The 26,769-nt window shown below is 42.6% G+C and overlaps 2 protein-coding genes across 2 annotated transcripts; one reads left to right on the forward strand and one right to left on the reverse strand.

Annotated features, from left to right (window-relative positions):
* The first annotated feature begins 670 nt into the window (after positions 1–670).
* Positions 671–20,568, forward strand: loxl3b (lysyl oxidase-like 3b). Its single transcript, XM_073483093.1, has 15 exons — positions 671–849; positions 3,755–4,129; positions 4,334–4,497; positions 6,787–7,004; positions 10,740–10,947; positions 11,466–11,646; positions 14,174–14,328; positions 15,009–15,179; positions 16,729–16,884; positions 17,978–18,137; positions 18,303–18,546; positions 18,634–18,749; positions 18,940–19,076; positions 19,185–19,296; positions 19,402–20,568. Exons 2-15 carry the CDS (start codon positions 3,763–3,765, stop codon positions 19,473–19,475), a joined length of 2,463 nt encoding a protein of 820 aa, XP_073339194.1. The 5' UTR covers positions 671–849; positions 3,755–3,762; the 3' UTR covers positions 19,476–20,568.
* A 1,312-nt stretch (positions 20,569–21,880) lies between these two features.
* Positions 21,881–24,127, reverse strand: mrps26 (mitochondrial ribosomal protein S26). Its single transcript, XM_073483839.1, has 4 exons — positions 23,766–24,127; positions 22,739–22,885; positions 22,495–22,618; positions 21,881–22,338 (listed from the first exon to the last, which is right to left on the reverse strand). The coding sequence occupies exons 1-4, from the start codon at positions 23,984–23,986 to the stop codon at positions 22,207–22,209; spliced, it is 624 nt and encodes a 207-aa protein (XP_073339940.1). The 5' UTR covers positions 23,987–24,127; the 3' UTR covers positions 21,881–22,206.
* Positions 24,128–26,769: the final 2,642 nt, after the last annotated feature.

Below are 26,769 nucleotides of genomic sequence, written 5' to 3' on the forward strand. Positions count from 1 at the left end.
CTCAAAATCAATGCCGAATTGTATAAATACTCTGAAAGAATAGGACACACCTCTTTTTATTGGATTTTAGTGCTCCACATATTTTTAATTAAAAATCAGCGTTTTTTGCAATAGGTTCCATGTCATGTGACCCATTGACTCATAATCAATGCTAAAATGTCTTCCTATACTGGTTTAATGAGACACAACTCTTCTTAATGGATTTTAGTGCTCGTCATATTTTTTTAATTAATATTTAATTAATATTAACTTAATTGTAATAGTTCTTCTATGGAAGCTATTGAAAAGAGACTCATATTTTGGGGAAACTATGACGACAAACATGCAGGTCAAAGATATATTAATTTTAAAGTCGAGATATTGCTAAAGGAAACTTGTCCTCAGTTATTTTCCGGCTGTAAACCTGCAGACACGTCGCGCCTCCTCAGGCACGTAGCCTCCGTGTGAAATCAATGAAATTCACGTTTTTTTGGCCTTATGCAAGAGCAGACAGCCTGTTACAGAACCATCCATGAAAGAGTTAGTGTCTTTCTTTCCAGGCAAGAGATCCAGCCCACTCCAGCCCACTCCAGCCTCCTCCTCCTCCTCCTCCTCCTCCTCCTCCTCCTCCTCAGTGAGGGCTGCACAGCTGGCAATTTACAGACAATAACGCCGTCAGGAGTAAATTGGCTGCTGGGTGGACCGCTGTCCCGCAGATTAGACCTGCGTTTGACGGAGGACATGAATTAACGCAAGTGCTGGGATATTAATTAATCTTTTTGTCTGCGGGGGATTCAGTTTGGGAACCTCTGGATCAGCTCCCCACTCTCCACTGGAACCGTTATAACCTCCTCATACTGCAAACATAAGGTGAGGCACGTTTCATAACATGGAGATAAACACTTGTAATCGTGTTTTAGCTGCAAAACTTACATTTTGATGTGCAAATTTTGCAGCAAAGACTCTCTGAAAGTAGCCTTGTAAGTTACATTCAGGCTAATACAGCTTTAATAACTGTGAGGCAGCATTGTACTAACTCATACCAGCTCAAGCTCCATCTGCAGAAGTGTGTTTTTTCATTATATACTTAAATATACAAGTAAAACTACCTCCCTTGCCATCAGGATGCTGAACATTAGAGGTGGAAAAAATGTGAGGAATGCTGCAAATTTGTTCCCAAAGCCAAATATAGACTTGGAAAAGTAGGTCTGAGGTGTATTCAAAGGAATTTCTGCTTGTGTGGTGTGCTGAAATATACTGTAAATGTGCTAAGATACACTTACTAAGGCTGAATAAGTTGTGGATTTATTTATTAATGCTTTATATATCAGTTATATGCAGCATTTTCGGTTGCAAAATCCTCATTCCGACTTTCTTGGAAGCCAGCAAGCCTGCAGTTGTAATATAAATGTTTATTAATTGTTTCACGGTCCAGATGTTCTGCAGCTGTTCTCCAGAAGATAAGTGCTGAAACTTTCCATTGGTGGGAGTTTTCGGATTTCTTAAAGTAGCTGATAAGACAGATCGAGTGTCACGCTGGAGGAGAATAAACAGCTAAAAAGTTGTTTTTATTAATGGCTCTAAAAGGGTTTTTCTCTTTGAGTTTGTAGTTTGGTTTTTCTTTTTAGGCGGAGAAAGCCAACAAACCCTTAATTGCACTTTCTCAGGATTTCTACGAAAACGTTTGACCACCGTCTGTTTCTATTCTGAGCCACTGCAGTTTTCTTTTTTTCTTTCCATATATCATCTATAAAGCAGCGTACTCCATCACTCATCCTGTCCTTTGTGATGTGGCTCGAGCTCACGTTGCTTTTAAAGTTTCCCAAAGTTCCTCCGAGGTCAACAACAACACGGCAGGAAAATCTTATCTGTTGCCCAGGGAGCTGTTTCAGCCTACTGAGGGCCAACAAGGTGCAGACCTCTGGTAGTGATTAGCAAACACACAAACAGAGTTGCATGTGTGTTTTTGTGTTTCGATGTGTGTTGAAGCAAAGCGGCCGTGCTGATGTGGAGAACTGCCGCCTGCTTGATTTGAGCCTTTCACAAGACCTGATCCATGAGCACATTGGTATGGAGCTGCTTCAGTGAGAGGCGAGAGAGGAAGAGAAACAGTTCAGGCTGTGTGTGTGAGAGAGAGAGGGTTGGTTTGAATTAGTGTTGGCCTGATATAAAACTGTTGGCCTTTTTTTATTAAAGTCAGATACTTTGGAGTGTGTGATGGAACAAAAGCTACAGGATTTGTAAATAGTTAGATTATGGTGCATATTCTGTGCAGAATGTTTGTTTAAATCTGGCAAAAGACGAGTTTTATGCTTTGATTTGCCATTTTAAAGTAAATGTTAATTGCACAATGTGATGGTTATAGAATAACGACACCATCTGCACCTTTAAACCTCACTTTCACCAGGCTGTTTTGAGAAATTAAAGTTCGCTGGTGATCTCGTCAGGCTCGTCTCCATTTTATTACAAATGAATCGATAAACTCAGGTTTTGTCCTGTGTTGGTGGTCTACTCTGAGGATAAAAGCTGTCTCAGCGGTGCCAACAATAATACCACTTGGCAACGCTGTAGGGGGCGGAAGTTATTTGTTATAGCAGCGGGTCCGTCCCCCTTTCAGGACAATTACAATTAATTCAATTTGGGTCGTGTTTTCGCAGCAATTGTTTCGATCAGTTATGACAACACTGTACTTAAGTAATTTCTAAGATCTGGAAACTTGGAGACTTTACTGCAATGAAGCCACATGGGAGGTGAGATGATCAAGCAGGTTGTGAACTGTTTAGTTCCCTTGTTAAACAGGAAAACTGTGTGTATGTGGACGATATGGTGAGTTAACTGTGTTGTTTGAGAGTTCGGCTAAATTGTTAAATCCTTTACTTGGTGATTTCCTCCATTTCTCAGGATTCCCTTTTTTCATCCATAGAGAGGCGATGTGCACTTGTTGCTTACAGTTGCAATGTGGAAAGACTGATAAAACAATTGTGTTTGTTCCTGACTATCAACAATAAGATGAAGACAGACAAAATACGATTTAAAAAGCTTTAAGATTCAGAATATCTGCACAAAAACGTTGCACCACGTGACTTCAGTGACTAAAGCTCAGTGTGAGCGTGTGTGTGTCCGTCCACACAACCGTGAAACTGGACTCAGGCGACGCAGTCAGTCCCAGACATGTTTTGGAAAAGGGCACCTTAAGGTTGTGGTTTCTGTACAAACACATCACACTACTGTATTTGTGTCTCCGGAGGGGAACAACCCCCCACTCGCTAAAAGCTAAGAGGGAGCGTAGCTGTCAGGTTATCAATAGCGGGTACTATGTTAGCATTCAGCGCCTACAGGAAGGTTTTAAGAGAGCAGAGTGGACATTTTGTAGGGAAAAGGTGGCCTGTTGTGTCGAGAAATATGAGTGAATATTACAACGATTAAAACATCCTGAGTGATAGTGTAAAACTGAACTGTAGCACAACATCTTCATCGAAAGAAACTGGACAGAAAAGCCACAAAATTGAAGTGTGAACGAGCAGCTGTTAATTTTATAAACTTTCATGTCATTAACGCCTGGACATATTTAAAAGTTCCCTGTTATTCTTCTTCACTTCATAGTCAAGTCAACAGTGACCAGATGGTTTGAATCAAACTGCTGGAGCAACTCTACACTCAACAATTAGAGAAGCTTGGAGACAGTCTCCAATGCCCATGAGATATTATTGATGTGAAGATGAAATCATCTTCCTTTGTGATCTCAGATGTGTCTTTTCTTTTTCTTCACGTGCAGCTGACATTATGGAGAAGTCAAGAATCAGGCCACAGTTAGCATTCAGCCTTCTGTTTGGGTTCTGGATTACTTGCTGTTTGGCCCAGACGACACCGTCAAGCACATCCAGGCCGACACCCAAGCCAGCACCCACACCATCCCCGTCCCCATCCCCGTCCCCGTCCCCCAAGCCACTGACCGAACGGCTAAAGGTCAGACTGGCCGGATACCCACGAAAACACAACGAGGGTCGGGTAGAACTTTTCTACAAGGGAGAGTGGGGAACCATCTGTGACGACGACTTCTCGATATCCAACGCCAACGTGCTCTGTCGCCAACTGGGCTTCGTCTCAGCCACGGGATGGACACACAGCGCCAAATATGGCAAGGGCCAAGGTAAGATCCAGTTTCTGGTTTGATATACTGTGTGCTGTATTCATAGCGTTCAAAACCTCTTGTCTAAAATAAGTGCAAACTGTGGAGAGCTCGCTGCTGTAAGCTCCCAGAGCACCAGCGTGTCACTTCCAGGCCTGGACTGATTACTCCCCCGCAGGCCTGGGAGTGTGCTGGAGCCACACTGACAGTCTGCTGCCTGTCCAGGGAAAATCTGGCTGGACAACGTGCTGTGTGGCGGAGGCGAGAAGAGCATTGAAAACTGCAAGTCTCGCGGCTGGGGCAACAGCGACTGCACTCACGACGAGGACGCCGGCGTCGTGTGCAAAGACGAGAGGATCCCCGGCTTCGTGGACTCAAATGTTATTGACGTGAGTAACATTTTAAGAGATTTTGTAATTTTGTTGCAGTAAAAATTATGTTCAGAGTTCATTAAGAAGCTTTTATACGACCATAAACAGTTGTGTTTACAGCCTATAGACTGTGAGGTTCAACCCACATGGTAAACATTGAACGCCTCAGTGCCACGCCACCTGTAGCTGCAGCACACATGGTGCTGGTTAGCTCTGCTCTATACTGTGTGTCTGAATCTGCTGAAAGAAGCAGCCTCTCCAAGAAAAACTGTCCTGAGGTGATGAAGTGTGTGCAGAGCTCCCTCAGTAAACCTGACATACCTCACATAACAGAGTACGGCATCGGTTCCTTTGTCCGATTGTTTGTGGGGTTGTGGAGAGGAGCAGGGTCGTGACCTCTGGGAAGCTGAGGAGCAGATGTGAAATCCAGCTGATGTTGTCTCAGTTTCAGCTCTCATCCAAAGACAACAAACAAACTTGTATGCAGATAAACAGATATCTGACAGGCCCCGGTGGACTAGAAAGTACAGTGTTCAGTTCACTCTTTAAAAAGTTCTGTGTCTGATTAGTTTGGTTTGTGGTGTGCGGTTTTTTAAATGTTTTTTGCCAGTGTTCGCAAGCCAGAAGCAACTGAACTCATGTCTGTGAAGGTCCAAACCTCAGCAGATCCCACAAAAACAATGTGAATGGTCTACAGAACATTACAAAGACCTGATACTAATTATATTGAATTAAATCGTGATTTAAAACTGAGAAATACAAAACTTCTGCTGGGATCTGACAACAGAACATGATATCAGCCCGATAGTTGCTGAACCAGACAGATGGCGCTTATTTTCCCCCCAAGAATGCACCTTCTCGTCCCCCCTAGTATGTGTAGTTTTGGTGCCTAAATTTGAACCAGGGGACATAATGTGATTTAGAAATTACAACCTTATATTTGTGTTTTGTGTGGCACATTTGCACAGGATAAGTCTGTATTTTACTTGAATTTCTCTCCTGGATATGACGCCAAGGCTCTGTATTTCAGTTCAAAAAGAAACACAACCCCAAATCAAACAGACATGCCGATCCACTCTGGACCAGTATCATTACATGACCTCAAAATATGCTAATATGCGATTCACATGAGATTAAGATCACAGATTTCCTCCGCAATTATTGCAAATGACTCGAGGTCGACAGGTGATACTAGTCCCCGTGCGAATAGGGTCTAAAAATGATACGCCACTCCTCACTTTTGGTTTCACATGGGACATGAATCCTCGTCTCTGAGATGAAAAGCCCTCTGGCAGCACAGTAAACTAGATAATCACAGCACAGTAGGGCGGGACGACACAGAAAACTCTCTGGGAACAAAAACAACCTGAGAATAACCCTGAGACAGGCAGCTGTAGGGAGTAAGAACGTGAAAATACCTCACTAATGAATACTGACCAGTACATTGCTTTGCATGAATAATATAATTGTCTTGAATCATATTATTATACAGAAAGCTCTCCTCTCTGTGCTCCCTTCACTCCCACCTCCTCCAGTGGAGTCATTCAGAGAGAGTTTGTATTCACGGACTCTCAGGTGGGAACGATGGCTGAATGAATGTGAAGCAGAGTGTTTCTAAATAAGACTCCAGTGTGCTCACTAAACCCTCCCTGGATAAATAAAGATTGAAGCTGTTTTCCAGCTGGTCATCATTTTTCCATTTGTCCTCTTTGATGTCCCGTCTGTGTGACTGTGATTGGTCCGAGGTGAACAAGGTTAGACCGGGGGAATCGTCTCCACAGACCACTGGAAACAGCTTGGATTACTGGATGAGGTGAAACTGTACATAGAAAGATCTGAAGTGGGCGGACTCTCTACGACTTCTCCCTCCGTCTGCCTGTTTCTGCTCAGTCAGATGTGGCATCCAGACTTCAATCTGTGACCACAGCCAGTTTTTTTTCTCCCAAATAAACCATGGTGGAAGTGACTCATTCTGAAGCTGGTAATCAGAGATAGTCACATTTTACCACTTATGAGCTGTGAGTGAGAAGATTTAACCTAAATTACTCTCCGTCATAGCTGTGACTCAGTGTTTAGTCTGCTCCTCTCTGCAAACTAAAGCCTTGGATCCTTGTTAAATGTCAAATCACGGTGTGTGTGATAATGATGATAGTTAGATTTACTGTATAAGATATTACAATTTCTGAGTGGTTTAAGTATGAAAGTATGGAAGCATGAAGAAAAAAAGATTCTAGTGGTCCATTTTGAAATGGGTTATATTGATTAAAAACAAACTGAGAGTCAGCCTTGATTTTTTTTTCCAAACAGGCCCACGTCGATGAAAACAAGGTAGAGGAGGTGCGTCTCCGGCCCGTGGTCGCCATGGCCAAGAAGAGGCTGCCCATCTTGGAGGGTGTCGTGGAGGTGAAATACAAAGACGGCTGGGCGCAGATCTGCGACCTGGGATGGACCATCAAAAACACACGCGTGGTCTGTGGCATGCTGGGATTCCCCCATGAGAAGAAAGTCAACAGGAACTTCTACAAGTAAGTACATCGCTTGACTCCAGCTATTAATAACCTAAATCTGGTGTTCATCACGAGGTTAAAGCTGCAAATGCAGGACGTTTCCCTGCACCAACAGTGAGAATGAGACCACTTAGCGACTCTCTCATTCGCTCAGGATGGGATGTTTGCTGCAGCCCTGTTTGACATTCCTGTGGCTTTAGTCCGTAAAGCAAAGTGGCAACACGGTGACCAAACCACAAGCAGGATCTTCGCCTTTGTTCAGTAAAGAGTGGACATTATAGGACCTGCTGTTTACTGTGTGGATACGAGAGGAGCTGCGTGTAAACTTTATCTTCCATCTGCCATAACTTGCAGCCCGACAACAAAGCACATGTGCCTCTGATTGTTTCTGCTCTGTTTTCTTCCATAAGAGGATGTTTTTGTTTTTCCTTTTTTTGGAAAAAGACGCTGTCCTGGTCGGGTCACATATTTCATGTTCTCTGCCTCTGTTCATTACTTTGCAGAGGAAGTTGAAGAGCGATTATTATAACTGCCTGCAGAGATGAAAAAGTTTGAAGCAGTGTGTGTTTGTCCCATGTGGTTTCACATCTGCGGGGCTCCGTTTGGCAAAGTGTGGTAGTTCAGAAAACAAAACTGAGATAACACATAACAAATTATGAATCCCTGGAGGTTTTTTATGACGCAGATGAAAACCAGAAGAAATGTTTCCTCTCACAATCTATTGGGTTCATTCATTGTGTGCGCAAATGCTGCACAAATATTAGAAATAATAAATCATATGGGACAGTCGGACAGAGTAAAAAGATTAATGGTCCAATTAAAACACTTAAGACCTCTTCACACTGTTCTCTCTACAAATTAAAATCCTCTGTACTCCTACTGTGGGGTGAGAGGACAGTGATTACTTCAGTGGACTCTCCGACCTCCACTGTCTCTTCCTAGTCTGTTCTTCCAGTATGACTGCACACATTCCTGGCTGCGCTCCAGTGGAAGTCGTTTTATTCATCCCCTGCAGATGGTTCACAGTAGTACGAGGGGAAGTTTGTGTTTTCTCTCAAGCGTGTGTGAAGGTTGCGGCTTGGGGGGGAATGGTGTGTGTGGGGGGTTCGGGGAGGGGAGGTCGGTCGGTCGGTCTCATAATGCACAGACAACAATGACTGCAGTGAAGCCAGCCTGTGTACAGTCAAACCAGAGAAAACAACGGTCTTGCTGGCGAAGCATTTCTCACAACAATATTTCCCATGCTACATCTTCTGTGTTCATTGTTTTGACCCCTAGCAGCAGAAATTACATATATATGTGCATTTAAAGAGAAGTCTGCTGGTTTTAATTGGCTAGTTTTGTCACAATCACCATGAAATCACAGCACAGTCGATGACTGGACTTTTGTATCACCAGGCAGTAACAGGTAGGTACTGTAGTTATTGCAGCCGCTGAATGAGACTCAAATGGCCACGATAGTGCTGAAATCTGCATAGTTGGAATAGTTGTGTAATTGTGATTTACACTGGTGACCTGAAGTCTGTAACGTGATATACTGGAGACCTGTGGAATGTCAAACATGTTATTCACCGTATTGAAAGACATGCATGCGTGCAGCCCGGAGACAGTGTGTGTTTGCATGTAGTCTCTCTCCTGTGTGTGATGGATTCTGGCTGTCTCACTGTTGCAGACGTCTGAAAAAGCGAGCGGCTGAGAAGGTGTCCAGGCCAAAGGTTAATGTCTCAGCCGGTGGAAGGTACACAGTCAACCCGGGGAAAACCCACCGTCCGGCTCCGTCTGCACTCTGTTTACTGTAGTTATGACAGTGGGTTTCCCTGTTGGAGTAGATGATAACCATTTAGCTCCTCTCTCTCTAATATCACATTATGATGATGTGCAGCATGTGAATGGGTTGTAGATGGTTGCCTTGTGTGGAGGTTTGGTTCTCTCCTCATTTCTGTTCTTTTTCTTCACATTCCTACTGACGTGGCACAGATTGTAAAATAAACTGACCTCATCAAGGGAACTTCAACATCTAGTGAACAGATTAGAAAGTTTAAACCTTTTTGATAGGACAGATGTTGTCAATCTGTGCTGTGTCAGTAACATGGGGCTTATTTATTTCACGGATTTTTAATGTAATGCAACATCTGGAAATCCCATTCCTTACTCTGGCATGCTTTTTGGAGGAGGGTCAGGTTAGGGTTAGGTTGAACCCTAACCTAACCTGACACAAACCCTAAACCCTAACCCTCTTCATTTTCATGACTGAATAAACTGAATAAACAAACTGACCTTAAAGGACAACAACTACTGTTTTAATTTGTTTATATGTGGCGGACCCTGCCACCTTTTTAGCTTCAAACAGTGTTCTGGGGACCTTATTCTCCTCTCTGAAGAGCTTGTTTATTCAGTCATGGAAAAGAAAAAAATGGATTTCCTCACTAAAACTGCACAGTGCCCCTTTAAGATTTCTTTTAATTTGATCGGAGATGCTTTCTATGGAAAAGTGTGTGTCCACATACTTTTGGCCATGCGATGTGGATGTGAAAATAACCCAAGAATGTCCAAGTTTCATGTGTTTTGATCCTTTGTCACATTTGTGTTTGTTTGTCATTTTAAAAGCATGTGTCGCATTCAACAAATCTGCGCGTCTTGTCGGTGTGTTGAAGGAGACGCATCCTTTTGAACGGTGTAACGACCGGTGTTTTAAACCTAATTGTGCATCGTGTAACCTTTTGTCACTTCCTGTGCTGCAGTCTAACCCGTGTTTACCTTGCAGGCCGACTTCCAAAGCTAAAGCTAACTCTAAGTCTAAACAGAGCAGCCCTGGCAAAAGGTAAACTGAAGATTAAACAAGTCAGTGGGTAAAAAATTCAAGCTGTCTGAAAAGACCCAAACACACGCTGCTTCCCTCACAAACAGATTAAACTGATGAGAAGTTTTAGGGGGATTTGCCCAAAAATGTTGGATGTTCCCAAGAATAGAGAAAGCTAATAATTAGCCACATCCTTCCCCTGCGGTGTTACCACCTGCTGTCCACATGTGGATAGGAAGAACGTGCATGACTTTCAGAACAAAGAAAGTTATTTAAGCATTGTTTCTCTTCAGATTAAACAAAGATCTGTGTGTTACTGTTAATAAGTACGAACCTGAGGTGCTGTTTTTCAGCTATGGTTAGCTGTCGTCCCTGTTTCCAGTCTTTATGCTAAGCTAAGCTAAACGGCAGCGACATATTTACCATACAAGCAGGAGAGTGGCGTCAGTCTTCTCCTCTAACTCTTGGCAAAAAAGTAATTTTGCATTTTTTATTAATATATCAAACAATGGCTCTAACTAATGTTTTTTGCAAGTTAAATTCATGCATTAAATTTAATGGAGTATTCTGCCTAACTGGACACAGATTACTGGCCCCCAACAACTGTAGTTTTTCCTTTTGTTCAACAGTTTTTAAATAATTTAAGACAGTATCTGTGCTTGCTTGTGTGAGCCTAATATATTTTATTCTTACTATAATGTGAGTTAATGGGTGTGAATGTTGTAATGACTGTAATGACAGACCCACAGCTTTTTTATAAAGAAGTATATGTTCAGTTTTTCTTTGTGAAACAAGGTTATTATGTAGCGTCATTTTCAGTCATTCATGCATTTTCTGTCGTCTTTTTTTATTTTTATTTTCAGCATATTGTCAAATTTTTTAATTGTCTACTGTGAATACAACTAATGCATCAGTTCAGTCATTTAATCAATTGTCAATCCTTCTCCCTCCAGATTATATTTGGAGCGACAGAAGAACTACTACCACCTTCACTCTGTGGCGTGTACGGGCACAGAGGTCCACCTGGCAGCCTGCCCGCTGGAGTTCAGCAAGCCAAACGCCACATCGACCTGCGCGGGCGGCATGGCGGCTGTGGTCAGCTGCATGCCGGGGCCGCTCTTCATGCAGAACAGTGGCCTGAAGAAGAAACTTAAAACTTCGGTAAAGTGGTATTTAAGTTAAGGGCAGCTCAGCTGGCCCCTTTATGTTTTCAAGTCCACACTGACCGCAGCTACTGAGCACAAACACTCTGGATATTATTCTCATAAATTTAGTTTATTAGTTTTATTCGTATAGTTAGTCTTCTTCTTCTTAATCTTAGAAATATTAGTTCTCAGATCTGGGCTTTTCAACACATCTCAGGGTCTTCTACAGTAGATGGAGATGCTCAACTCCAGATGTGATTGAAAGCTCTGGAAAAAGCTTGTTAGTGGACCTTGAGTGACATTTAGTGCTCTGTAATGGTGTAACTTCTGTTTTCCAACATCACAAGAACAATATTTTTAGTGAAATATTTGTATTTTTTAGTTTAAATCAATGATACTACATTACACAGCTATAACATCTCGGTCAAAAGCCCGGTAAAATGACTGGTGATGCCTGCCAGGCTGCTTAGAAGGCGGACTTCCCTGGTGTACTGCAGTTTAAAATATCTTTTCACGTGTCTGCTTGTTGTCTAGAGAAACGTGAGGCTGAAGGGAGGTGCCAAGCTGGGCGAGGGCCGGGTGGAGGTGCTGAAAGACAACGAGTGGGGGACGGTGTGCGACGATCGCTGGAACCTGCAGTCAGCCAGCGTCGTCTGCAGGGAGCTCGGCTTCGGCAGCGCCAAGGAGGCTCTCACCGGGGCCCGCATGGGACAAGGTCAGGAAAAAAGTATCGTACGAGAATGTGCTGGTTCTTTAGTTGATCATTTGCATCACATTAAACGTCTCTAAACCCGTCACCTGAGACAGAAGGTGTCTCCAGACTGGACTTCAGTCATCAGCTGTCAATCTGCAGCCACCTGTCTTATCTCTCAGGTCATCCCTTAACCCCTGAGCACTGATAATCTGTCCTTTAAGTCCACATTCCTCTACGGATTCCTTCATTTGGAGCTTATTTTAATAAGTAAAGGAATGTTACGCATGAAGAAGGAAAAGAAACAAAGACATGATAGAAGGACTTCATCACAGTAAACATTTTCTCACCAGACTTGCTACAATAATAGACAAATCTTACCGTATCATTTCCATCTCCCGCTACATTCCTGACATTAATTCTCCCAGCTCCTTATTCATTAAACAGCTATTCTGAGTGTCTGAAGAGAAAACCATCTGTTACTCCAAAGAGGCGACGGACCATTTCATGTGAAAATGAGGCGCTTGATTTTACAAGTCCAGCTTGTGTCTGAGCTCTCTGGCCTCCACATGAGTGACCGTAAAAACAGTTTTAAGATAAAATTACTTTTTTCTGGTCATTTTATACGAGATGAGTGGGAGTGAAATACTTAGTTATCATTCTATTGAAATCATTGTCCCGGCTTCTCCCTTCTGGACACACACAAACACACATTTAGTGGACTCATTTGGTCGGCTGGCTGGAAACTGCTTCGAAAATTTGGCTCAAAAGCAAAATCTGACTCAAAATTCCTCACTGATGGCTCAGAGCAGCTGAATGAAGCAGTGTGTGTGTCTGTGAGAGAGTGAGCGTATCTCCTTGGGAATGAAATTACTTCTGTGTTAGGCTGGTTTTTACATTTCAAACAGCTGTTTAGTAAAGGCTCATCTTAAAGACTGGTCTGCCAGAGCTCAGGTGGGAAGCAAGAGTAGCGGCAGGTTTAAGGTGCTAAATTCCTTAGTTAGTTAATAGCTGGGGTCTTCTGATGTGTGGATGTAAGAGGTACTTATCCCTAGTCGGTGTATTACCTGCAGTAGCTGGTAGTAATGTTGAAAAATGATACTGTATGAAAGTGTTCCTGTGCTGCCACGTCACTCAGAACAAAAGTGCCAGCTAAATATTAAAATATTTATCTCAGTGTGTGTGTTCCTCGTTGGTGATTCTCCAGAACGTGGAGGTGTGTGTAGCTTTCAGGTAAACTTCCCTGAGACTCCACCGAAGAGGAAACAAGCAGTCTTTTGAAGGGGCAGTTCTGGGTGGGGACGGCTGCTGTCGTGTGTGTACATTATGATTTCCACCGCAGAGGAAGTTGGTGGAGGAGGCAGCAGCATACCTGCTCTGTGCTCGGGTGGATGTCAGACCACCACCCGGCTGAATGAGTCCAAGAAACATTCCCGAACGTCACTGAAGTCGGAAACGAGCGCCGCTGAAGGAATTCCTTTCAGAGACATTTCATAACTCGATCACCTCACGGTGGTGCGACCCCGAAGTGATGGAGTGAGAGTTTAGAGGGTGGATGTAAAAGCGGGTGTCGCTGACAGAGAACATGCACACTCAGCAAACAGGCCTCGGGTTGGAAAGCGAGCTGCAGATTAGCCTGAAAGGCGTACAGGAGTATTAAACAGTAGAGCGATTGAACGCTGGAAGAAATATTACAGGTAGTTAGTTACCTGTGGCATTTTATATGATTCAGTGTTTGTTTTGCTCTTTGCTCTGTGGTGCAATGAGACACCTGCATCCAAATCATTAAAGATTTTACATTAACAGCAGTTTATTCCAGAGGAAAATTAGTCAGCTCCATGAAAAAGTGATGCATTTGTTGTACAGTTCTGGTAGCAGTAAAATTAAAGCTTATTTTCTCATACTATCTTTCGCAGCAGCACCTCTCGTCGCCCTCTGTCTGAACGATCCGTTTTACCTCCTGTCTCTTTAAGGCCCCTCCTCCCTAAAGCCTAGTCTGCTCTGAATGGTCAGCTCTCACAGGCCAGAGTAGGCCCCGCCCACTGTATTTCAGCTCTATCAGTGTTCATGCAACCATTGGCCGTGCTGAGGACATTCCTGAGAGCAGATGGCTTGATGGCTTGTTGTGAAGTCACAGTTCCTTGTTTCTCAGTGGATTGAGTGTTTTGATACCTTCACCATATTCATAAAGCACCTAGACCCGCTTTAAAATCATAAATGGAAATCACACTTTCTGCAGTAGGGGTCCTTTAATATGACTGGAGTTAAAGAGAGCAGGGTGGACAGCATGATTGATTAGTAACGGCTACCGTGGCTAAGTTTAACTAACAACAAATCAAAAGATATCACTGTTCGACAGTTGTTTCGGATTTTTATTAGTTTAGAAATTTGAAACCAGAGTTTTGTTGGAGTCCAAAAAGCAGCTCATGAACTGACCCAGATTGTTCTTATCTGATCTACAGTAAGAATATTATAAAATGCGCATTAAATGCTGCAGCTGAACAAGTCTTTTAAGCGTCTCTCTGTCTGTCCATGTGACTGATTCGTCCAGGAATGGGTCCGATCTACATGAACGAGGTGAAGTGCGTCGGTCAGGAGAAGTCCATCTGGAACTGCCCCTTTAAAAACATCACCTCGGAGGACTGTCAGCACATGGAGGACGCCGCCGTCCGCTGCAACGTGCCCTACATGGGCTTCGAGAACTCGGTCAGACCTGAACCGCCTCACTGAAATGTTTCATCTTGTGTTTGTGCTGTTAACTTGATTATTATTACACTATTTATTGCATCAGTCAGGACAGGAAATTGTGTAGATTACCTGTGAAGTTTGTGAAAAAAATGCCTTGTTTTATACTGTATTTATTGTATTAATCATTCATCTAGTTCTGCTGTTTAGAAGTGTTTTCAGTTCGCCCTAACATGTCAGATTTAGAGCTGATACTCACAGAAATCTCACATTTTCACTCTCAATCAATACTTCTTCACTGCTGTCACGAAAAACAGTAATCTCATTTGTCATTGTGTTTGATTCATATTTGCATTTACTGAATTAAGACCTGATTAATTGTTGAAAAATGTGTCTTTGGAGATACGTTTTTGTGACAACAGTGATTTTCTTTTAACACAGAGTATATCTGGTCATGCAGTTTGTACTTTACCAGATGATACTGTCCCATGTTCCTTGTAGATGCACATAGAGGCCGGACTAAGTGGGATAAAAACTCTACAAATTCTCAGTCATATAAGCCACCAGTAAAGTACGTTTTATTATGCTAACTTTAAAGATTTTAGACCATGGCTGACACCCAAAATAGAGTTTTTATCCCGCCTGTCTCTTGCGCATCCACACTCTGCCTTGTAGTCTCTAACCCGTTCGGCCCCACACAGATCCGACTCACTGGAGGACGGACCCGTTACGAGGGCCGTGTGGAGCTGCTGAGCTCAGACTCTAACGGGACGCAGAGCTGGGGTCTGATCTGTGGAGAGACCTGGAGCCCCAAGGAGGCCATGGTGGCCTGCAGGCAGCTGGGCCTGGGCTACGCTAACCAGGGCCTGCAAGTAGGTTAATATTAACAACGCTGAGGGGGCAACTGTCTGCAGCAGAGCAGAGCTGCCTTTCAGTTTATTTGACATATGCAACTTAAATATACTGTCAGGAACACTCAGTGACCCAATTGGTTGGACATGATTGTACCCATCCATACTCAGTGTATTACCTTCAGTACATGGCTGTCAGCATGCTCGGTTTGGAGAAGCAGCTGGTGAACCAGTAGCTAAGTTTACAGTATGTGTTCCCTGTCCTGAAGATAGATGTCTATCTATTTGTAATAAAAACAAACTGGAGAAACGTACGTCACTGTGCATTCACGTCAAGATGGTGTGCAGAAAGAGCGCAGCTGGAAAATAATCAGGTTATATTGTTAAAATGGGACGGTTTTTATTTAAATCGGTTTATGAAAAGGTTTAATTTACCCCTCCGCAACCGATTTGGGCCTGATTATTCTGATTATTCTGGATTCTGATTGTTTGGGCTTTTAAACCGATTATAATCAGGCTCCGACATGGCAACTGGACTTAAATACAAACTAAACTGACGAGGGGATCAGGTGCAGGTGAGGGGAATGAGGTGAAGACACAGGAGAATAGGAAGGAAGCTGATAGGCTAGGGAAAACAGGGCCAACGAGGCTGATGCAGGGCAGGTGTGGAGAGGAGCTCAGGAGCACAGCAAACACAATAAAATGAGACAGAAATGACAAGACCAGGACACCTTACAAAGGCCTACCTAAAAAAAAAAATCAATATCTATACCCAGTATATTTTCACCATTTTTTCTTGCTGTCAGACAGCTCAGCATTTGCAGTAATCGTTCATCTGAACAGAGTTACGTAAAAGCACCACCAGATAAGCCAGATAGACACTAGCAAGTAGTAAGTAATTAAAGTCATTTAGCACTAAAAACCTGTAAATAAATGTCACAACTTAACAAACAACCAGTAAAGAAATGCAGGTTCGGCAGAAGTTTCCCCTCTTTCTCCCAAAAGTTTTGTGGTTGAAAGAAATATGTGCCAAAGGAAATATTCTAAATATAGCGTACACCTAAACTAATATAATTTTGTTTGAGGTAGGCCTGTTTTTAGGTGCCTAAAATACACTTTGCTTCTGTGCCAGGATCTTCAAACTGGGGGCGTTCTGACCACCATCTACTGTATGTAATACACTGACCATGAACACAATCCCACTTCAAAAAAACAGAACTATCACTTTAATGTCTGACAGTAAATTATAAGTTCCATGTGGAGTAGATGTTTCTTCTCCTGCGTAGAAAACGATACTGTTGTGGTCGTTTTCTATGTGGGCTGAAAAAGCCAGAACAGACTCACACAAAGTTTCTAATCAAACTCACCACCGAACCCAAAGTGGTGACCTCATCTGGAAACCACGCTGACGTTCTCACTCCTAGAAAAGTCTAACCAAACTGCTGCTTTAACGACACATCCTCCACCGCCGGAGGACTGCGTGTGGGCAACGTTAGCTTGAGCCCAGACAGCTCAGAGACAGGACAGGAAGTGTGTCCCCTCACTGACTCCCAGCAGGACATTTCTACAGATCCGGATAGTGGGCGGCCGGAGCACTTATGAGGGCCGGGTGGAGGTTCAGGTTGGGTCCAAGTGGGGCACAGTGTGCAGCACAGGCTGGACCACAAGGGAAGCCATGGTGGTTTGCAGGCAGCTAGGGCTCGGCTACTCCATGCATGCCATCAATGTAAGTAGGACCGACCTTAAATGAAGAGATTTGTTCCACACTGAGATACTCAGCTGAACTTAATTACAGGAGCAAATATTAGAAGCAGATGCCGCTTCATTTCAAGGCTAGTTTTGCTGTTGTGGGTTTAATTTGTGTTGCTAATTTATTCTAATCAGAGAGATATTTAGATAAAAATACTTTTTTTCTGTAGAAACAGAGAATACAGAGAAGAAAAGCTTATCCCATGTCAGTTTTATCTACAATATTGTGCAGCCTGAGTTTCAGCTATCTTAAAGATATAAAGATAGATGTCCTGATATGTGGTGTAGCACCCAATAGTGCATTTAAATCTCAGCTCTTTGCTGCAGCTTTGAAAAGCCGGGAGCTGTGTCGAGTTTCGAAGCACTAAACTGGAAGGATGATTTGGATGTACTGATGTGCAATTAAACAAAATTATGGAGTGTATATTTTAAAAACAGCAATAAATGTAAAGTTTTGGTGTTAGTTTTTGGAGAGAAATCCTTCTAGAGAGGCGCAGAGACCAAATTTCTACACCCACAGAAGAAAACATACCACAATTACAGGACGAGACTGATTCAGTTATTCTGTGGCTTCTTGCAGATGTAGTAAATCATTGACTCGAGTAGGAGTAAATAAGTAGGTTGGTCTGAGGGAAAGTGGGCACACAAAAACTTGCAAATTTGCAATTCTTCATGACAACATCACACCTGGAGCTTCAGCACTTCAGACCCAAACATCAAATATTTTGAGTTAAAAAAATACAATTGATATCTTTTGAATTAACTGCAACAAAGCAACATGATACAAAACACTGGTCTATAATTATATTTACAGTGGTGTAGAGTTGAGAAGCCTTCCAGTAAGTAACACAATTACTGAATCGCTCAGTGTCTGCACGAAGTTATTGTCCTCCAGTGATCTTAAACTCAGCATCACACTGTGTCCTCAGTGAGCAGCCAGAAATGAGTCATGAACATCTGTTTTTCTGAAACACCACACTGAACTCTCTTTGGGAGTGATTACCTCCTGATCGATGCACTGTGTTTCTTTTTGTGTGTCTGTTTGCTGTTTTCTCAACTCCTAATCTAAGGAAACGTGGTACTGGGACAGCAGTAATGTGACTGAGATGGCGATGAGCGGCGTGAAGTGCACGGGGACCGAGATGTCTCTGAGTCAGTGCCAACATCACAAAACTGTCAGCTGCCAGAAGTCGGCTGCAAAGTTTTCAGCTGGAGTCATCTGCTCTGACAGTGAGTGACGATGACAGAGGCAGATGTTTAAAACAAACTTTACAGTCTTGTTTACCCCTCACCAAATTGCTCACCCTTACTTGCAAGTAAAGTGATCTGATCTTGACTCGTTATAATATAAGGGACATGACTCGAGTCCAATCCTGCATCTACTCCTGTTCCCAGCGGCCTCTGACCTCGTCCTGAACGCCCCTCTGGTCCAGCAGACGGTTTACATCGAGGATCGTCCTCTGCACATGCTCTACTGTGCTGCCGAGGAGGACTGTCTGTCCAAATCTGCAGCCAAGGCCAACTGGCCCTACGGACACCGCCGCCTGCTCCGCTTCTCCTCCCAGATCCACAACATCGGCCGGGCCGACTTCAAGCCGAAGGCCGGGAGGCACTCGTGGGTCTGGCACGCCTGTCATGGGTAATGATGTCTTCATCAGTGTAGTCTTTGGAGGAGAGGTTTGTTTAGATGAGCAAATGTTAACAACATCCTCTCTGTACTCGACAGCCACTACCACAGCATGGACATCTTCACCCACTATGATCTGTTGAACGCCAACGGGACCAAAGTGGCCGAGGGACACAAAGCCAGTTTCTGTCTGGAGGACACAGACTGTCAGGAGGGTGAGTCTGATGCTTCAGAGTTGAACCACAGGGTATGATTTTATTGGTCAGGAGAACCAAGACAGTACAAAGAGAAGATGTAAACAAGTGATTATAATGACAAAGATAGAGGATGGATTATCTGCCATCTTTGAGGTTTTTATGGATTCATTAATGCATCGTAAAATCTATCAATCTTTTCCCCATCCAGGTGTTTCTAAGCGGTACGAGTGTGCCAACTTTGGTGATCAGGGCATCACTGTGGGCTGCTGGGATTTGTACCGTCACGACATTGACTGCCAGTGGATTGACATCACAGACGTCAAACCTGGAAACTACATCCTGCAGGTGAGCACTTAAAATAGTACTTTTACTAACAGGATCAGGAAACGTCCTCCAACACTGTTTTCTGTCCTAAAATCAAAAATGTTCCCTTTACGTTTCTCACCTCTTCAGATCGTGATCAATCCAAATCAGGAGGTCGCCGAGAGCGACTTCACCAACAACGGCATGAAATGCAACTGCAAATACGACGGACATCGAATCTGGCTCCATAACTGCCACATCGGTAAGCAGCAGTCAAAAAATACCAAAATGACCAGACGTTGACGTCAAATTTGTCTTATTTTACACTTTTCTAACTGCTTTATTCATTATTTTTTCATCTCTGCAGGTGATGCGTTCAGCGAGGAGGCAGAGAGGAGGTTTGAGAAATACCCCGGGCAGCTGAATAACCAAGTTTCTTAATAAACAATCATTTTTATCAACAATATGAGACCCAAAGTGAGGGTTTAATGAGTACAAACACCCCGCTAGCTCAAAAAGAAAGACACAAACTTTTATTTTTTAAGTTTTCAGAGTCATTGAAGAAAACCAGCAGTATTTTTCCTCCGGTGAATGTGTTGTACATCTGAGTTATTATACTTGAATATTCAAGTGTTTTTTAAAGTTTCATTTCTCAGTCTAATGTGAGCTAATGCTATATTTTTTATCACAAAATAGGATTTTATAAAGTCAGTCTATGTATGACAAATGTACAGCCTTCTATTGAATGTTTTTATTCCGAGTTATAAATGAGGTTTTTTATTTTTTCTTATTTTTTTATAACCAGTTTTTTGTTTTGTACTTGGAGCGGGCTGGTTCAGAACTACCTGAGGTGTTAGCGTTAGCTGTTAGCGACAACAGAACAGGAACAAGTGCAGCTCTGTGAAAGTCTTACTGATCTGAGTGCAACTTCATACTGAGTTTAAAAGTAACTAGTAACTAAAGCTGCCGGACAAATATAGTTGAGTCACTGCGATGTAGTGGAGAGGAAGTATTAGGCTGCATAAAGAAGAAAAATTCAAGTACCTCAAAATTTTGCTTAAGTACAGTACTTGAGTAAATCTACTTAGTTACATTCCATCACTGGGAAATATGGATAAACGAGATAAGACTGTCCTGTTTCCAAAAACCTGCCGGTGCCTCAGAGCAAAGCACGCTCAACGAGTTTTATTTTGAAGGATACACGTGTTGCATGAGAGAAAATAAGGTTTTCACATCACTTCCTGTTCAGTTTTTCTGCCATCTTTGTTCACGCCTGCCTCCACAGTTACATTTTGTGAATGTATTTATTGCTAATATCAAGGTGCTCAAGAACAACGCTCGTTCATTATTAGCATTACGGTCAGTTTGAAGCCATCGTTAGCTGTAGTCTGTGTGTATCATTAATAGCCATTTAGAGTCAGAACATAGATGATATCGGGCAGAGACAAAAAACTACAATTACACTCAAGAATCGCTGTTTGTACGCTGATGTAATCACACCTGCTACACACAATAAAAAGGATTGGAATAATAACTGTGCTGTTTCTCGCAGTGATTTTCAGCCTTTCTGGCTTGTTGCATACGTCTGCCACTTCAAACCACATCTTGTTTTCTGTCCTTGTTTTGTCTGAAGGCCTGAAATGTAAAATCACTCCACAGGAAGGAAACAAGATTAATGGAAAGTCTGAAAAATGTGTATAATTTTGGGTTGTTTTGCTTCCACAACAACCCAAGTCTTCTTTCAGACTAGTGGAAAGAAAGAAACAAACAAACTGACTCAGGTATAAATTAACCATACGAGTGCTCACCGTTGATTAAATATCGGATGCCATCACTGTGATACTGACTGAGCTGTGAGAACAGCTGCTAATCTCAGAGTTCATCTCGGTCTACTCTGTCCTGTTACCTTTAATCCCCAACCTTTGCTGCCAATGTTGAACAATCCCGTTAACCTCAGTCACCAATCACATTAAACGTGTTCACTGCATTACAACAACTCAAATCACGTCCTATCATGTTTAACACTGAAGTCAGTGCACATCAACTGTAATAACATGCTGCTATACTGTTAGAAATCCAATCCACCCTACTCTGAGTGGGTTTAGCTGAAGGTAACATCCTCAAATATGTTTTTTTGTGCAACACCAGTAATCAAAAAACTAAAATATTCAGTTGACAAGATCATAAAATAGATAAAAGCAGAAAACCATCACATTGAAGAAGCTGAAACCACCAAGTTTGTCAGTTCTGCTTAAAAGTCAACCTAAATGTTTGTTGTGGGTTGTGTAAAGGTCTAAAATGTATATTTTTCTGGTCATTATGTAAACTTTCTGTCAATATGGCATGAACATGAAGGTAAAAATGAATATATTTCAAAGAAAAACCGCTCTGTTCTTTAACCACATTGTCTACAAACCATAATGTGTTCAAGATAAGACAGTCCGGTGTTGTTTATCTTAACACTGAAGCTGCTGCAGGTCGCCTGAGTTTCTCTTGAAATCTTCCCCTTCGACCATCATCATCATCCCATCAACCTGAAAGCTTTAACTGACGGAAGAGGATTACACTGGTGCAGCAGCACGTTGTCATACATGAGCTGCTTTAATACCTGTGACAGCAAACACTGAGGACAGTGAGGAGAGCGCCTCCTACAGGGCAGCAGCTTCAAATGCAGGACTGAAGGATGTGATCGTAATGTGAAAAACCCACTCATTAGACTTCAGAACCCACCATGGTGTCCACTAACTTGTTATTTTAAGTCTAAGTCTCTTTTTAGCCCTTTTAACCATTAAAAAAATGGAGTGTAATTATTGATAAGTAAAGAAAACAAAGGGATATCAGACTAGTTCAGTGGAAACTCCAATAAACATTAATTTACTTACATATCATGAGAAGACAGTTATGACCAGGTACAGAACTCAAATGAGGACAAAAATAAAACAGGAACATGGAAAATAAAGGCAGAGTGGCCTTGTGGTTAAACTGTCCATCACATACGGTCTCATTCTCAACTCAAACTCATATTTTTATGATGACGTGAGAAGTTATCTGCCTCAGACATTTCTTCGTTAATCAGGTGCGATAACCTTCTTGTTTGAAGAAAATCCAGGTTTAACTACACTGAGCTCGGATCACAGTCCTGAGACGGACACATCCGGGTCGGTCCGGTGTTTCACTGCAGCACCGTCTGTTTAACAACTCGTCCGTCTTTGTCGATGGCAAAGTTGTAATTCTTTGGATTGTCCAGAACTTCTTCTATTCGCTGATCCAAGTTCTCCAAGGTGATGAAGTTCTTTGCATCCTCCTGCAAAGATTGAAAGTATAAAGTTAAAAGTAAGCCAGGGCTCAAAACCATGCAAAAGTAGCTTGTAGAAGTAGAAATTTAAAAAACATGCATTTTCCACGTCAGTTTGAAGGGAGAAAACAGAAAGAAGATGAACACAGATTGAGAAAGTCTTACCTGCAGCTGCAGAATTTCTCTCTCCTTTCCTTTGATGAATTCTTGCTGTTCTTGTTCACGCTTGATGACAGCTTCCAGCTGCTTGCGCTCGGCTTCCTCCTTTTCCTTCTGGAGCCTCAGTGTCCTGAAAAGTTAGGGATGAAGTTGAGCTAATACTTTCAGGATAGGACAAAATCCTTTTTTTTAAGCATGTCTTTGAATTAGGTTCTTATTCTTCACGTCGTCATTTTGAGTTGCTACCTACCGGAGTTTGAGCAAGCGGAGGTTCTCCTCGTTGTTCCACGCCATGAGGGCGCGATGCTCCTCCGCATCCAGCCTCGCCCTCTCCTCGGCCAGGGAGCCTGTCTCCTCCTCGTACTTCTTTCGAAGGACCTCCTCTTTAAACTCCAGGCTGGCAAAGACAGAGGAAAGAACCAGAATAATTCACTAATTTAATTACATTTTTTCTGTCAAATCAGAATTAATATGATGTATAGGGTTGCAGCGATATAAGGGTTCAAGGTATACCACAGTATGACACTACATTTGCTTATCTATGGTAAACTTCTACCATATTAGTGTTACCAAAAATGTATATAGTTCTACTTTATATCAAGTTTTATGTTAGTCAGAACATTATATTTTGTGAAATTGTTTTAAAGCTTTTATTGAACCAAAAAACCTTCTGTTTTCATTTCTGTAAGGGTCATTGTAACTGATAATAATAGCGCTTTACACTGAAAATCTTACACTGTGCAACCCTATAAATCATTTTAAGGAATATGCAATGACCAGCAGCATAATGATCCGCAACATCTAAGAAAAGCAACGTTGAAGTTGTAGTTTTTGAGGAAAATATATGATTGGTCTTGGTCAGAAAATAGTGAAGTATGTTCGTTACAAATTTTCTGCACATCCCTTGCTGAAATATTTAAATAACTTGTTTTGTAAAATAAAAGAAAAAAGACAAACATTCAGCTTACTATAACTAGTGCATTGTGGGTATTTTTGCTTAACATACAAAACATTTTTTGTCAACTAATTAAAACCTAAAACAAATCATTTCTATTCTAGTTTTTCTAGTTAACTTGACGGAAGATAATTGTATTATTTAACTGCCTAGCACATAAAGCTTTGTTGCAAATGACTGCAGATTACATTGACACATTACAAGTACAAGCACAGGACAGATTTTGAGCAGGGAACCACAATTTCCCACAACACCTGACCTGTGAACGCACCAGACATGTCCTATATCAAACACATTATGTTATATTGGTAATTGAACGCACCGAAGCGCCCTCATGATCAGCTGGTACTGCGAGTATCTCTCCTTCAGGACGACCATCTCCACCGGATCGACCGGAGGAGGCACTTTGACTCGCCCCTCTTTGGACTTGGCCACCGGGTCGTTGCGGGACTTTCTGCCCCGGACAGCCTCCACGAGAACGGCGCTCCTGGGTGCGAGGAGCCGGGCCGCCTGGACGCTCCTGCCGCCGATTACCTGGAACATGTCGGCGAAAAAAAACACGGTAACGAATCCCTAATGACAACTAATTATAGCATTTGTTTCTGAAACACGCGCTTTAGGTTCACATTGGGGACAGAAATGTTATCGGCGTAAGGCGGCGGCCATGTTGGTCAACTTTGTACGGAGGAAGTAAACGTAGCCTGAAGCCACGCCCCCTTCCGGTTTGCGCCACGGGAAGTGTATTGTGTTTACACTCTGCTGCCATCTGTAGGTGATTTTAATTCTTTATTTTAATATCCTTTATTTCTAATATTATAACAATATGATAATATTATATTGTTTTTCTGGAATGTATTAGTGTGAATGCTGTGGGCGTGGTTTTGTTTTTGTTTTTGTTTTTGTTTGGAATTTGTCACGGAACCTTCTGACAGGGATTCTAGAATCCTACATTAGAATCAGAATGCCTTTGATCATCAAGTTGCTTTGATGTCACCATTGTGCTTTGATGTTCCCTACTTATAAGACACAGACTGCTGACTTTACTAGTGTAGGTAGGTAGGTAGGTAGGTAGGTAGGTAGGTGTTACACTTGTTATAAAGCCAGGATTTATCCAAGCTACTACAAAGTCAGGTTATCATTAAGATGCAGTCATTTCTTAAAGATAAGGATATGGAGAAAAAAATACCACAAGGGGCTTCCTGCCTGGAGGTCATAGTGGACTCTTCATGGACTCCAAAGAATGATTTCTTTGGGAACCTTTGTCTTGTAGATGATATTGAGGAGGAGATCGAAGAGCAGATTGAGGGGGAGATCGAAGAGGAAGTTCAGGAGCTTCCAGGAGAAGCTGAGTGGAAAATTGACATGTTTGACAAGGAAATCAGAGTTGAGGATCAGGATCAGCCCTCTGTCTACAGCAGGCAAGATTCTTCCTACAGTCCCTACGATACGAGCGATACGAGATCTGTGCGATCAGATACGTATTCTGGTCTTCAGGAAGCTCTGGATGAGGAAAGAAAAGCCAAGGCTGCTCTTGAAGATGCCTTGGAAAAGGCAGTATCAGCCAAAGCTCAAGAGAGCGAGGCTCTGAAGAAGGAGCGAAAAGAGAAAGACACTCTTGCAAAGAATCTGAAGAAGGTGCAAGCTGAAAATGACACTCTTCATGTTGAACTGGAGTTAATGAAAGTACAAGTCACTGATTTGAAGAAGTCACAAAAGGAGCTCCAGCTAGGAAAAACAAAGCTGAAACAACAAAACACGGAAAGGATAGCTGATCTTGAAAAGTACAAGACGGAGATTAAGAAGCTCCAGAAGGATCTGGAGGCATCCTCTCGTCTGCACAAAGAAGCAGCAGAGCGTGACGAGGTGAATCGTGCCGAAATCAAGGCACTAAAGGAATTCAACAGTGAGCAGCAGGAGAAAAGTCAACAGAAAGATGATGAAATTGAATCCACGCGCTTCAATATTCAGAATCTCCAAAGCACTATTGAAGCCAAGGACAACATTGCTTCCTCACTGCAGGACAGAGTCGACCAGTACACTTTTGAGCTCAGAGACGAGAGAACAAGAAACTATGACCTCCAGAGGGACTATGAGGCTGCTGTCTGCCAGCAGCAGAAAGAAGCAGAAGAATTGCACCTCCTGACTCAGAAAAACCAACAACTGGCTTCTGAGATCGAATGTCTGCAAAATGACCTCAAGACTGCCCTAAACAAGAGGCAGCTTGATCAAAAACAGCTTCAGGAAGACACAGAGGCCTGCAGCGGACTTGAAAAGGCCATTGAGAAGGAGAAGGCCCTTTACACCAGAGCATGTAAAAAGATAAAAATGCAAAAGCAAGAACTTTATGAGAAAACTGTGGCGTTGGAAAAAAGTCTGACTGCTGAACAATATTTAAGATCTTCCCTGGAAACTGAGCAGGAGCGTTCTAAGAAGGCTTCATTCGATTCTCTGACAATCCTCAAAAGCCAGCTGAGAGAAACATCTGTGTCCTCGGAGCATCTGAGATATGAAATTCAGACATTGAAGATGGAGAACACAGATATCACAGCTAAATTCAGGGCAATGGAGACAGAATATGAGAGACTAAAATCTAAACACTTCTCTCTCTCTGAGCGCCACGACGAGATAATGTCGAAGAAAAATGAGACCATCTCTGAGAATCAGTCTACCATCGCTAAGCTTCAGTGCATGGTCGATCAACTCAAAGCAGGACAGCTAGAAAGCAAGAAAAGACAGGTGGAACTCAAAAACGCCCTGAAACAGGAGAAGACAAGAAACTCAGAGCTACAGCAAAGAGTAGATAATGACGAGATAATGTCGAAGAAAAATGAGACCATCTCTGAGTATCAGTGTACCAACGCTAAGCTTCGGTGCATGGTCGATCAACTCAAAGCAGGACAGTTAGAAAGCAAGAAAAGACAGGTGGAACTCAAAAACGCCCTGAGACAGGAGAAGACAGGAAACTCAGAGCTACAGCAAAGAGTAGATCAAATTTCCTCTGCTCTGAAAGAAGAAAGGATCACCTGTGAGAAGCAACGTGTCGAGCTCAAAGAAGCTTTGACCAAACAGATTGAAACCCTGGAGGAAAAGCAGAAATTTGCTGTGGCCCTCCAGCAAACTCAACAAAGCTATTCCCAGCTACAGGAACAACAGATGGCAAAGTCAAAGTTTCAGATTGGACACATCGGTGACACTGATTTCAGGCTCCAGCAGCAGAAAACTGACCTGTATGAGGCCACAAGGGCTCTTCGCCACCTGCAGCAGGAATACACTGATCTGGGGAGGAAGCACTGCGATATTAATTCTGACTATCGTGAGCTGCTTAA

This window comes from Pagrus major, chromosome 16, assembly GCF_040436345.1.
Source record: "Pagrus major chromosome 16, Pma_NU_1.0".
NCBI lineage: Eukaryota > Metazoa > Chordata > Actinopteri > Spariformes > Sparidae > Pagrus > Pagrus major.

Coding starts and splice junctions, on each gene's coding strand:
- loxl3b (XM_073483093.1), top strand. CDS start 3,763: ATGGAGAAGTCAAGAATCAGGCCACAGTTAGCATTCAGCCTTCTGTTT. Junction 18,750..18,939: donor GGACACAGACTGTCAGGAGG/GTGAGTCTGATG, acceptor TTCCCCATCCAG/GTGTTTCTAAGCGGTACGAG. Junction 19,297..19,401: donor GCTCCATAACTGCCACATCG/GTAAGCAGCAGT, acceptor TCATCTCTGCAG/GTGATGCGTTCAGCGAGGAG.
- mrps26 (XM_073483839.1), bottom strand. CDS start 23,986: ATGTTCCAGGTAATCGGCGGCAGGAGCGTCCAGGCGGCCCGGCTCCTC. Junction 22,886..23,765: donor CTGATCATGAGGGCGCTTCG/GTGCGTTCAATT, acceptor TGTCTTTGCCAG/CCTGGAGTTTAAAGAGGAGG. Junction 22,619..22,738: donor CTCCGCTTGCTCAAACTCCG/GTAGGTAGCAAC, acceptor CTAACTTTTCAG/GACACTGAGGCTCCAGAAGG.